Genomic DNA, 13,621 nt, shown 5'->3' with positions numbered 1-13,621 from the left:
TTTACACAGCCCGGTACCTGATTTTTAGACATTCATATTGTTGGCCGGGCGTGGTGGCTCACTCTGTAATCCCAGCACTTTGAGAGGCTGAGGCTGGCAGATCACTTGAGGTCAGGAGTTTTAGACCAGCCTGGCCAACATGGTGAAACCCTGTCTCTACTAAAAATACAAAAATCAGTTGGGTGTGTTGGTGTGCGCTCGTAATCCCAGCTACTCGGGAGGCTGAGCAGGAGAATCGCTTGAACGTGGGAGGGGGAAGTCGCAATGAGCTGAGATCGTGCCACTGCACCCCAGCCTGGGTGACAGAGTGAGATTCTGTCTCAAAAAAAAATTCATTTTGTTATGTTCCCTTTTTAAAAGAGGGCACCCCCAAATTGTATATGCTTCAGGATCCTCAAGACCTGAATTCATCCAGACCACAAAGCACTGAATTCTGCGGCCTCTCAGCAAAATGCCTGAATAGAAAAAAAAAAAAAAAAAAAGGAATGTTTGTCTAATTCTAACACATTCATTAGCCGCCTACCATGCGGGGGGCTCTTCCCCTGTCCTCGGAAATTTTCCGTCTGGCAGAGGAGATCTCTACAGGTGAACCTGTTAAAAGGTCAGAATTTTAAATAATGAAGAAAATATAGAAATGGCTTCTTGCACTTTTTCTTTCTCTTTTTGGGCCCCTTAACTGGTAAACGTTTTAAACAGCAATTTTTAATTTCCTGATAGCACGCTGGCAGGCTTATAAATGCCAGAAATAGACGCTATGGAATACTTCAGACGTAGTGGTGCAGGCCATTAGGAGGCATGATTAGATAAAGCCACGTTACAAAAAATATTTTTAGATTCATCAAGCCATTGACTGTGGAGTAATTCCGGAGGTAAATGCAACCACAGACGTACACAGGGAAGAGGAAAAAAGGGACTCCACGCTCCATGTCGAATGCCACCAGCATGCAGCCCCATGTTCGGATAGCCCAGACAGCGGGCGCCAGCAAATGTCCTAACTCCAGGTCCTGTTTTTCTTCCTTCAGCAATGTTCCTTTTGTTTTTCTCTTTGAGACAGAGTCTCGCTCTGTCAGCCAGGCTGGAGTGCTGTGGTGCGATCTTGGCTCACTGCAACCTCCCCCTCCCAGGTTCAAGCGATTGTTCTTCCTCAGCCTCCCAGGTAGCTGGGATTATGGCACCCACCTCCACACCTGGCTAATTTTTGTATATTTAGTAGAGACAAGGTTTCACCATGTTGGCCAGGCTGGTCTTGAACTTCTGACCTCAGGTGGTCCACCCGCCTCCGCCTCCCAAAGTGCTGGGATTACAGGTGTGAGCCACCACACCCAGCCCCTCAGCAGTGTTCTTCCCACTGCTCTGTCATTTTTTGAAGTTACCACAGGGTTGGCCCAGTGCGGTAGCTCACACATGTAATCTCAGAACTTTGGGAGGCCGAGGTGGAAGGATTGCTTGAATCCAGGAGTTCGGGACCGGCCTGGGCAACATAGTGAGACTCTGTCTCTACAAAAAAAATTTAAAAATGAGCCAGGCATGGTGGCATGCACCTGTGGTCCTAGCTACTCGGGAGGCTGAGGTGGGAGGATTGTTTGAGCCTGGGAGGTTGAGGCTGCAGTAACTTGTCTCGCCACTGTACTCTAGCCTAGGTGATGAAGCGAGACTGTCTCAAAAAGAAAAAAGAGCACAGGGTTGTGAGCAGAAACGGGAGCCCAGCTGCCATCAGCAGAGTGCTAACGTGTGCCAGGCACTGGGCTCAGCGCTCACATGGTCTCAGGAACCCTCTGAGGTTGACATTATTATCCCCATTTTACAGATTAAGCAACCGAGGCTGAAGAGGTTAAAATTACACAGTAGGGCCTCGGTTCAAAAGCAAAGCTGGCTAATGCAAGAGGTGTAGCCTCAAACCACTGCAGTGATGTTGCTCTTCATCCAGAATTAAATCCCCTTTTAACCCAGTCACTTTGCTTTGTTTTTAACGTGTCTATGATATGACCACTTTTTGAGGGGATGGGAGCAAGATCTCTTTCTGTTGTCCAGACTGGGGTGCAGTGGTGCAATCATGGTTTACTGCAGCCTCCAACTCCTGGGCTCAAGCGATCATCCTGCCTCAGCCTCCTGAGCTGTAGCTGGGACCACAGGTGTGCACCACCACATCCAGCTAATTAAAAAAAATTTTTTTTTTTTTTGTAGAGATGCGAGTCTTGCTAGGTTGCCCGGGCTGGTCTCGGACTCCTGGCTCAAGCAATACTCCTGCCTCAGTCTTCGAAAGTGCTAGGATTACAGGCATGAGACACCATGCCTGGCCTCAACAGCTTTTTTTAGAAATACTATACTCATAAGGAAGTTGCCGAGGCCCTATCTAGCTCAGCAGGCTGTTCCACTATCAGAATTTAGTATATTCCAAGAGGCAGCGAGTCCTCCCTTTAAAAGCCTCAGCTAGGATGATGCACGTTCACTTAAAGAGGAAAACCTGCCACAGTAGCTGTAAAGATGCCCAGAAAAGACAGCGGGCGTGAGGCAGCTGGACTCGCACATCTGCTTAGGTGAGAGTGTTAAGGCAGACGTGAGGAGAGCCACGTGGTTTGGGTACGTGAAGGGGGTAGTTTGGTGTGAAAAGGTGCGGAGGCGTTCCCGAGGCAAAAAGCAGCTTTCTAAACGGTCCTAGTTTTATTAGCAGGTACTCGCATATAAAACTTTTATAGAGATTCTTTTCCCAGGATGGTTGATACTGACATGGTCCTTGCTTACGAGCCTGCAAATGTCCAGGGCCTTCTGTGATGAGTTTTAGAGCTGAGGATCCTACAGGGTTGAGAAGGGGAGGCTCCCCTTCCCCTCCTGGGGCGCTTCTGTTCTGATGCTTATGTGCGTGAGGGGTAGTCAGAGAGAAAGCTAGCACATCAGCCAGTTCATGCTATAACATGAGCAATATACTAAGGTTGGCTGGGCATGGTGGCTCATGCCTGAAATCCCAGCACTTTGGGAGGCCGGGGTGGGCAGATCACTTGCGGTCAGGAGTTCCAGACCAGCCTGATCAGTACAGTGAAATCCCATCTCTATTAAAAATACAAAAGTTAGGCCGGGCACGGTGGCTCATGCCTGTAATCCCAGCACTTTGGGAGGCCGAGGCAGGCGGATCACGAGGTCAGGAGATCGAGACCATCCTGGCTAACATGGTGAATCTCTACTAAAAATACAAAAAATTAGCCGGGTGTGGTGGCGGGCGCCTGTAGTCCCAGTTACTCTGGAGGCTGAGGCAGGAGAATGACGTGAACCTGGGAGGCAGAGCTTGCAGTAAGCCGAGATAGCGCCACTGCACTCCAGCCTGGGCGACACAGCAAGACTCCGTCTCAAAAAAAAAAAAAAAAAAAAAAAATTAGCCATTCGTGGTGGCGGGCGCCTGTAGTCCCAGCTACTTAGAAGGCTGAGGCAAGAACATCTGTTGAACCCTGGAGGTGAAGGCTACAGTGAGCCGAAATCATACCACTGTACTCCAGCCTGGGTGATAGAGTGAAGCCCTGCCACAAAAAAACAAAACAAAACAAAACAAAAAACAATGCTAAAGGAAGGAAACAGGGCAGACAGCCATCCCCTGGAACCCTAGGGAGGAGAGGGTCCTTGGGGTAGGTGGTCACGGAAGGTGCCACTGAGGAGGCCACATCTGGCCTGAGACCAGGAGAGAAGGAGCCGGTGTGTGAAGAGAAGAGGGAGGGGAGCTCTAGGCAGGGGGCCCAGCACATGAGGAGAATCGGAGAGTTGGGGGCGGATCACAGAGGGTTTGCCGTTGCCCTAGTGATGACTTGGGCTTCCTTTTGTCTTTGAAATAAAATGCACAGATGTGGCCTGAAACACCAGCTGTATGTTAGCTCCTACTTTTTTGTTGTTGTTTTGCTCTGTTGCCCAAGCTGAAGTGCGGTGGTTCGATCTTGGCTCGCTGCAGCCTCAACCACCCAGGCTCAAGCGATCCTCCTGCCTCAGCCTCCCAGAACTTACAGGCATGTACCACCATGCCCGGCCAATTTTTGTATTTTTTGTAGAGATGGGGTCTTGCCATGTTGCCGAGGCTGGTCTTGAACTCCTGGGCTCAAGCAGTCCTCTCACCTCAGCCTCCCAAAGTGCTGAAATTATAGGTGTGAGCCACTGTGCCCGGCCAGCTCTTACATCTGTATGTCCTCCCAGGACCTCTCCCCTGAGCTCCTGACTCACGTAGCAACTGCCCATCCACTTATATTCAAAAGGCATGCCACTTAACATGCCCCTTGCAAAGCAAGCACCTCCTCATCCCTCCCAGAGGTCCCCCATTCCTCTGTGGTGAACGGCAGCCTCACAGTTCCCTGCAGTGGTCACCTTTGATTCCTCCCTTTTTCTCAGCCCTGCTTCCAGTTCATCAGCAAACGCTGCCATTTCTACCTCTCAAGGAGCCCGGGATTTGCTACTTCTCTCCCCTTCTTCCTCTGCTCCCCCAACCCCTGCCCTCATCCAGCTGCCATGGTCTCTGGCCTGGGCTACCCCAACAGCCTCCTCCCTGGTCCCCCTGTGTCTGTCTTCACTGCCCATCCACCATCCAGGCTCACAGTACCATGTGGGAGAGTCCTATGAGAATGTCTCTTCTCTGCTGAAGATGTTCTGTCTCACCCATTGGGAGTCAGAGCCACCGCTGAGGCCTCAGTGTCCTTCTGACCCCTGCACGGTTGGGCCCCTGCTACCCCCATCTCCCCAATTATTTTCGCCCAAGTTACATGAACATTCTTTCTGTTCCCCACCCCAGGGCTCTAGCTCATGCTGTTCCTTCTTCCTAAAATGCTTTTCCCCTAGAGCAGTGTTCTTGAGCCTGGGCTCTGGAGCTGGATGATTCTTTGTTGGGGGTTGTCCTGGGCACTGTGGGGTGCTGAGCGGCATCCCTGGCCTCCACCCACTAGATGCTGGTAGCACCCTCCCCACCAGCTGGACACATGGGAGTCGAGAACCTCCCCTCCCTCAGGTCTCTGCTCAAATGTCACTTTTTTCCCTGTGGCCTTTCTGTGGTCAACCTCATTTAAACTTGCACCAGCCTCCTGCGGTCCCCTTCCCTTTCTCTGCTGAAGTTCTCTGCAAAGTACTCATCACTGCCTGAGATACTCTATTTCCCATCTTTTTTGTGCTCTCCTAGATTCCCCATAAGGGATCGTGTCTGTCTTTACCTCTGCAGCCGGCACCTAGAACAGTGCCTGGCTCCTCGAAGGGGCTCGAATGCTTGTTGCTGAGTTGCTTTCACTGTAAGAAGTCAATGCCAGGTGTCGGGGAAAGTGGGGGACTGACATGGGGCAGGGACAGGGATGAGAAGGTGTGTGCCTGGGGGAATGGTCTTGGCGATGTTGTCCAGCTTTTCAAAGAGGCATTTGCCAGGAGCAAAAAGGACCAGGCCTTTCTTGCCAGAATCTTCTGTGCAAAAATGTGGATAGGAGAATTGCCTGGCACATTTGGACAATTCCAGGTGCTTTGAAACATTGAGAGATTAAGAGGCCAGCAGTTCTCACGCATTCATGTGTACGTGAATACCCTGGGGACTGCGTTAAAATGCAGGTTCTGTAATCCCAGCACTTTGGGAGGCCAAGGCGGGAGGATCACTTGAGCCCAGGCATTCAGGACCAGCTTGGGAAATATAGTGAGACCCTGTCTTTACCAAAAATAAATTGGGTGTGGTGGTACACACCTGTAGTCCCAGCTGCTCAGGAGGCTGAGGGGGGAGGATCACTTGAGCCCGGGAGTTCAAGGCTGCAGTGAGCTATGAAGGCACCACCGTATTAATGCAGGTTTTGATTCAGTAGGTCTGGAGTAGGGAGAGATGGTGCATCTCTAATAAGCTCCAGGTGATGCAGATGCTGCTGGCCCAGAAACCACACTTTGAGTATCTTGGCTACTGGGAAGACATGTGCTGAGTGACATGCAGTCTCTGCCTTGAAGAGTCCCCATGGGGCCTCAGCTTCCCCACTGTGGGGGACACCACATGCTGAACAGTGAGTGCAGGAAGGGGAATCAGAGGGGCACTGGGCAGGCAGTGCAGGAAGGGGAACTCAGAGGGACATTGGGCAGGCAGCCCAGCAAAGTGGCCTCCCTCAGTGCGGGGAGTCCTGGAGCAGTGGAAGTTCCGGCCTGAGAATCTGGGGCCTGGCTGCACCCTCACCTTGGAGGTCGGTTAGCCTTGCAGTGGTTGGTGGGGGTTGGGGAGCTCCACGCTCAGTACCCCTAGAGAGAACTTTGCAACTGAGCTGGGCCCCGAAAGCCACCAGAAACCAACTCACACCACGAGCCTTGAGGAAGAGCCCGGTACAGTCCTCGGTGGTTTTTTGAGCCTGGTCCTTCCCTTCTTGTCGGCCTGACGCTTGTCCTGCCCTCTTTCTGGGTCCCAGATGGGGCCTCTTGGGCTGGGGGCTGGGGGCTGGGTGAGAGCAGATGCCTCGCTCTTTCTCTCTTTAAGGTAAAAATGCACAACCGGAAGGAAGGAAGTGGTGAGAGTGAGGAAGCGCAAGATGGTTCGAGCCAGCCTGGAGGCAGAGCTGGAGTCCCGTGCCAACTCTAGTCTCTTTGCCTCTCTGGGCCTTGTGTTCTGGTCTGTAAAATAGGATCATCATTGTTGCCACTCATGATTATGTGGGGTGATTAAGTGTTGCAGTGCTTAGCACAGCTTGACGTCACGCGAGCCCTTCATGACTCCAGGGGGACATTCTGAAGCCCCGAGGGCTCAAGCTCTCCCGCAGGAGGCCTGGAAAGTGTGTGGCCCTGGAGTCCTCCTGGGCAATCCCCGCTACCCTGATGGTCACTGGGGCAACACCACTGGCCATGAGAATCAGCTCCAGCTGAGGGCAGTGACCTGCTGTCAGCCCTGGGCTCTGAGGTGAGGCAGAGCCCGTTCCCATGGCTGCAGCCTGGGCTGCGACACCTTTAGCCAAGCCGGTTCATCCAGCCTGGCGGGGACCTGGGGAGGAAGGAAAACAAAACTGACATGAGTATTGTTGGAGCATGAAACTGATGAAATGAAAAGGTTAGCCTGTCCTAAGCGCTGTACTCAAGACCGGCGCTCTCCTTTGTGAAAAGGGACATTGGCAGGTTTTAGGGAAAGTCCCTGAAGGCCAGGCACCACCATGCCACTGCCTGGATCCGCCAGTATCATTCTTAACAATGAGAAGTGGCTTCATCTCTCTGCCTCAGTTTTTTCATCTTTAAAATAGGCACAGGCTGGGTGCAGTGGCTCACACATGTAATCCCAGCACTTTGGGAGGCTGAGGAGGGTGGATCACCTGAGGTCAGGGGTTCGAGACCAGCCTGGCCAACATGGTGAAACCCCGTCTCTACTAAAAATACAAAAATTAGCTGGGCATGGTGGCGCACACCTGTAATTCCAGCTACTTGGGTGGCTGAGGCACAAGAATCACTTGAACCCAGGAGGCGGGGGTTGCAGTGAGCAGAGATCACGCCACTGTGTTCCAGCCTGGGCGGCAGAGTGAGACTCCGTCTCAAAAAATAAAAAAAATTAATAAAATGGGCATAAGTACCTACTTTATAGGGTTGTTGTGAGCCCTGTGTAATAATGTAAAGCTCTTAGAATAGTTCCTTCCATTTTGAGGGTGCGTAGGTTATAGCTGCTGTTACATTATGATTATTACTACTGTTAATACTGCTGCAGCGATGGCTGTTACTGCTGCTGCTGCTGCCGTTATTACTGTTACTATTGTAAATTCAGAGCTCATCCTAGGTTAGCTGCTGTTACATTATGATTATTACTACTGTTAATACTGCTGCAGCGATCACTGTTGCTGCTGCTGCTGCTGCCGTTATTACTGTTACTATTGTAAATTCAGAGCTCATCCTGTGCCAGGCAGTCTGCTCAGCATCTTATGTGGATTTATCTCATTTGTTCATCTCATTAGCCCCATGGTGTTACCTGGATATTCCTATGATCCCCATTTTACATATGAGAAATCACGGCTTGGAGACGTGCTGTGATTACTCAAGACCATGTGCCTGGTAAGGGGCAGAGCCTGGGCCAGCACCCCTCTCCCCACCTTGTGTTTGACCCTGAACCATCCCCTTTGATATGGGAAGGATTAGGTCTGCACCCATCTCACAGATGAGGAAACTGAGGCTCCAAGAGTCAGGCACCAGTGGTGAGGGGGAGGTGAGAATCAGGTGTGGGTGTAGCAAGTGCCTATGGAGAGAGAGAGAGAGCAGAGGCAGTGGGCTTCAGAGCCATTTACACACTCACTGGGTGTTGTGAAGCCAGCACCTGGGGACACTGTGTCCCCAGTTCAATTCCCAGCAGGTCAAGCATGTCTTGTTGCTGCTGGTTGGGGACAGGCCTCTTGTGTTGAGTTAATTTCTTCTCCAGGCACATGGGTCAGGCTCTTCTAGGTGGTTTCTCCCCCACCTCTCCTCCCTCTCTCCTGGGACATTGGGGTCTGCTCTCCTTCCAGGGTCTGGACACCTGGGCCCTGGGGAAGGCACCTGGGGAAGGGCAGTGCCTCAGGATGGACCAGACAAAGAGGGAAGCCCTGCCTGCAGCCACCTTCATTATTCGCTTCATTATTCACTCAGCAAACCATTTATTGATCACCTTGCAGAGCCCAGCTATGCAAGGCATTGAGGACAGGGTGCTGTGGACATCTCAGGGTCCCCATCCTGCAAGCTGCCGTCTGTGGTGCACTCCCAGTTCACCAGACACCGTGCTGAGCATGTTGCGGACTTTATCTCCTCTAAACTGTACAGCAACCCTGTGAGGTTCCTGTTTGCAAAGGAGCAAATGGAGGCTGGGTGAGGCAACGCTGTTTGACCCAGGTAGCAGAGCAGGGTAGAGCCCAAGTGTGATTCCAGAGGCTGTGCCCTTCACCCTCTGTCAGTATCAGTGTGCCCTCCTCACAGACGAGAAAACAGACTCAGGAAGGATTAGCAACAGCCAGTGAAAGCCAGAGAGGGTTTGGCTAGTAGCATAGCAGCCAGCGGCTTTTCTGTTCTCCCATATTCCCTCTGGAGCTCCATGTGGTCCCTTTCTCAGGGATCTGGGCCTTGGAAAATGGATTCTGTTCGGATGGCCAGGGAGAGTCGGACAGCAGGGTATCTAGTGAGAGCATGGCTGTACGCTACCTGGCTTCCAAGCTGACTCTTCCACGCCCCCGCTGGGTGAGCTGGGGCAGGTCGCCGAACCTGTCAGTGCTGAGCCTGAAGCGTCGGGGATAATAGGAGCCCTTGTGGGGTCGCTGGGAAGCGAGATTGCTCCGGCCAAGTCGCTTGCACAGTTGTGAGCTGTAGCTATCATTGTCATCCGATCGTGACTTCGTAGATCATCTCCCTGGTAACCCTGACTCATTCAGGGCTCTGGTCTCTCTATTCTGTCCCCTCCTGTGGTCGCCTCCCACTAATGAGGAAAAAGGGCAAGCCATCGAGCTGTCTGCGAGCAGTGAGGGTGTGACCTGCATACAGAAAAGCGTGTGTCACACACAGAGGGACTTTCACAGACAGAACATGCAACAGAATGTTCCTGGCTCCCAAAAAGCCTCCATATTCCCTCTCGATCACCCCCAACTCTGGGGCGGTTCATCACCCTGACTGTAGAGGTTCGTGTTGTCACTTTCTGTTCTTTACATAAATGGAGTCATAGTGCAGTAGCACAGCAGTTCTTTTTTGTTTTTTTAAAGACTTATTAGAAAATTTTTACAGCTTTATGGAGGTATAATGCACATATTATAAAATTTGCCCATTGAAAATGTACAGTCCATTTTAGAGCACCTCAGAAAGAAGCTCCACACCCGTTAGCCATCACCCCATCCCCAGCCCCTGGAAACCGCATCTCTCCACTTTGTCTCCCTGCATTTGTCTTTTCTGGATGTTTCCTATAAATGACATCGTACACCATTTGTGTCTGACTTCTTCCACTGAGCATCATGTCTTCCAGGTACATCCGTGCTGTGGCATGGATGAGAATCTTATTCCTGGACAGGTGCAATGGCTCACACCTGTAATCCCAGCACTTTGGGAGGCTGAGGTGGGTGGATTACCTGAGGTCAGGAGTTTGAGACCAGCCTGGCCAACTGGTGAAACCACATCTCTACTAAAAATACAAAAGTTAGCTGGGTGTGGTAGCACACGCCTGTAATCCCAGCTACTCGGGAGGCTGAGGCAGCAGAATCGCTTGAACCTGGGAGGCGGAGGTTGCTGCCGAGATCCACCATGGAGCAGGCCCATGGAGATTGAGCCGAGATCGCACCACCATGCTCCAGCCTGGGCAACAGAGTGAAACTCCGTCTCAAAACAAAACAAAACAAAAAACCTTGTTCCTTTTTATGGCCAAAAAATAATCTTATTTTTTTCATGGCCAAATAACATCCCATCTCTCCGGGCCAGCTGTCCCGAGTCTGCCTCCTTCTTTGGAACTGGGTTCCTGGGAATCTAAAACATGAGTCTGCCCTGACACGGCTACCGAGTTTGGCCAGAGGCCATGAGTGAGCCCAGCTGAAAGGCCTGGGTGGGAGGGACAGGAGGCCATGCCAGGGACACAGAGGGACCCAGGAATCAGGGCCAGGTCCTGCTGTGCCTCTCCATGCCTCCATCCCCACGCCTCCAATGCGTACGGTGGGGCAGCACAAGGGCCACGAGGTTGGAAGTTCATGGAATCTTCCAACCCAAACAGCGTAGAATCCCCTGCGTCTGTTTTGCCACCGCCTCTCCAGCATCTGTCTGTCCTAGTGTTGAATCCCACTCCCAGTGACTGTCCCGTCATCACTTCCCACCCGGACGTCCTCATTTTCAGTGGGCTGATACCTCCGCCTTCCCTACCTGGGCCTGACACCTTTTTCCCTAGGATCACCAGCCTATGCGCTGGGTCCTTCCCAAGACACTGCCTGTGGAGGCCCACGGAGCAGAAGGAAAAGGTGAGCAGGAAGCAGATTGAGAGAATCCAGGATGGCCTTCTGTGAAGGGCAGGGGAGGAGGGCAGGCAGGTGAGGGAGTGACTGACGCCCCTGCCTGCAAACCTGCAGCCTCTAGGACTCAGCAATACCTGTGCCAGCTACAGGGTGTCCTCCTGTGAAATTCACCCTCCCGTCCCCAGCCAAGCTTTTTTTGCCTTTTTTTTTTTTTTTTAAAGAGATTGAAGTCTCACTGTATCACCCAGGCTGCAGTGCAGTGGCACCATCATAGCTCACTGTAACCTTGAACTCCTGGGCTCAAACAATCCTCTTTCCTCAGCCTCCTGCATTGATTGCTAGCTGGGACTACAGGTGCATGCCATCACGCCTGGCTGGCTTTTTATTTTTTTCACAGCTTTACTGAAATGTAATTCACATAATACAACTCAGCCATTAAAATGTGCAATTCAGTGACATTCGTTGTATGTACAGAGTTCTGCATCCAGCACTACAGTCAATGTTAGAACATATTCATCACTCCCAAAAGAAAGCTGTACCCTCAGCTGGCACGCCACATTCCCCTCTCCCCAACCCCCTGACAACCACCAATCTGCTTTCTACTGCTGTGTATTTACCTATTCCAGATAGTTCATGTAAATGGAATTATGTAATATGTGGTCATTTGTAATTGGCTTCTTTCACTTAGCATAATGGTTTTTGTTTGTATTTTGAGACGGAGTCTCAAAACTCAAAAGTTTTTTGAGGCTACAGTCTACCAGGCTGTAGTGCAATGGTGAGATCTTGGCTCACGGCAACCTCCACCTCCTGGATTCAAGCAACTCTTGTGCCTGAGGTTTCCAAGTAGCTGGGATTACAGATGTGCGCCACCACACCCGGGTAATTTTTGTATTTTTAGTAGAGACGGGGGTTTCACCATGTTGGCCAGGCTGGTCTTGAACTCCTGACCTCAAGTGATCCGCCTGCCTCGGCCTCCCACAGTGCTGGGATTACAGGTGTGAGCTACGGCGCCCGGCCTCACTTAGCATCATGTTTTTAGATTCATTTGTGTTGTAGCATGTGTCAGTACTTGGTTCCTTTTTATGGCTAAAAAATACTCCATTGTGGTTGCAGTGAGCCGAGATTGCACCATTGCACTCCAGCCTGGGCGGCAGAGCAAGACTCCATCTCAAAAAACAAACAAACAAAAAACTCCATTGCATGGACCACATTTTATTTCTCCAATTATGAGTTGACAGATGTTTGGGTTGTTTCTGCTTTACGGGTGAGCAATGCTGCTGTGAAATTCACGCACAGGTTTTTATTTCTCTTGGGCATATCCCTAGGAGTGGAATTGCTGGGTCATCTATTAACTCTATGTTTAACCTTTGAGGACCTGCCAGACAGTTTTCCAGAGCTCCAAGCCAGCACCCCACTGTTGTAAATACTGACCTAAGGATTTGAGGGTGGGCTTCAGACAGTCTCTGAATCCCCAGAATGGACACAAATCCCATCTCTCTGCATTTGTTTGGAGATGAATGTCCATCCAGTCCACCTCTTGGATTCTCAAAAGTATCTCAAGGCCGGGCCAGTGGCTCACACCTGTAACTCCAGCACTTTGGGAGGCTGAGGCAGGAGGATCACTTGAGCCCAGGAGTTCAAGACCAGCCAGGGCAACATGTCAACACCTTGTCTCTACAAAAAATTTAAAAAATTAGCTAGGTATGGCGGCGTGAACCTATCGTCCCAGCTACTTGGGAGGCTGAGGCAAGGGATTGCTTGAGCCCAGTAGGTCGAGGCAGCAGCGAGCTATGATTGCACCACAGCACTCCAGACTGGGTGACAGTAAGACTCTATCTCAAAAAAGAAAAGTATCTCGAGCTTCCAAATCCTCCCTGCCCTTGCCCAGTCTAAAGGTTAGAGGAAGGGGCAGATAAGTGAAGCGTATTCCAGTTTTGTCTCCTAACTCTGAACTACTCTCGTGGGGGCCTGTTGGGCATCCAAAATACAGCTTGATACAGGATGAAAATGCCAGCTGACATCTGCTGTCTTTCCTTACTCTCTTCCCGGTATCTCTCCTTCTTGGAAACCAGCAAGGAGAACTTCAACAATGTCCCGGACCTGGAGCTCAACCCCATCCGATCCAAAATTGTTCGTGCCTTCTTCGACAACAGGTGGGCGTTTTCCCCTGAACCAGCCCAGTGGCAGGCATCCTTGTCTTGTGTAACATCTTGTGGTACTCATTGCTCAGAATGGCCCTTTGAGCTGATGCCCAGAAGAGGGGGCCGAGCTGGGTAGGGGTTATGAGCACAGGTTTGGGGTTGGACCATTCTGGATTCATAGCTGGGTGACTGGGCAGCTTACTCAAGCTCTGTAGGCCTCTGTATTCATTGTCTCTGGCTGTGTAACAAATTACCCCAAAACTTAGTAGTTTAAAACAATAGCCAGACATGGTGGTGCACACCTATAGTCTCAGCTGCTGGGGAGGCTGAGGTGGGAGGATACTTGAGGCCAGAAGTTCGAGGCTGAGGTGAGCTATGATCGCACCACTGCACTCCAGCCTGGGCAACAGAGTGAGACCCTCTTTCTAAAAAATAATAAAATGAAAAATAACAATTAAAAAAGAATAATTCTCTTAGAAACATTCTAAGACAACTGTTGAGGAAGACTTTTTAAAAAAAGAAGATTCAAGGCTGGGCACAGTGGCTCACGCCTGTAATCCCAGCACTTTGGGAGGCCAAGGTGGGCGGATCACC

General features: G+C 51.0%; 1 protein-coding gene across 10 annotated transcripts in view; it reads left to right on the top strand.

Annotated features, from left to right (window-relative positions):
* The window catches only part of TESC (tescalcin), a 60,503-nt gene that overhangs the window by 29,529 nt on the left and 17,353 nt on the right, over window positions 1-13,621 (top strand). For 4 of the 10 annotated variants that reach the window (XM_002823824.4, XM_054527669.2, XM_054527668.1 and 1 more), the window contains exon 3: window positions 12,959-13,039. The exons of 2 other annotated variants lie outside the window; for them this stretch is intronic. In XM_002823824.4, the coding sequence (XP_002823870.1) occupies window positions 12,959-13,039 (81 nt within the window). Of the gene's footprint in view, window positions 1-11,980; window positions 12,151-12,399; window positions 12,588-12,958; window positions 13,040-13,621 lie in introns of those variants that run through there. 4 more of the 10 variants (XM_054527673.2, XM_054527672.1, XM_054527671.2 and 1 more) reach the window with 3 other exon arrangements.

The sequence above is a fragment of the Pongo abelii genome, chromosome 10 (genome assembly GCF_028885655.2).
Source record: "Pongo abelii isolate AG06213 chromosome 10, NHGRI_mPonAbe1-v2.0_pri, whole genome shotgun sequence".
Classification (NCBI taxonomy): Eukaryota; Metazoa; Chordata; class Mammalia; order Primates; family Hominidae; genus Pongo; species Pongo abelii.
The sequence above is the reverse complement of the archived record's forward strand: the minus strand, read 5'-3'. Positions and strand labels throughout refer to the sequence as shown.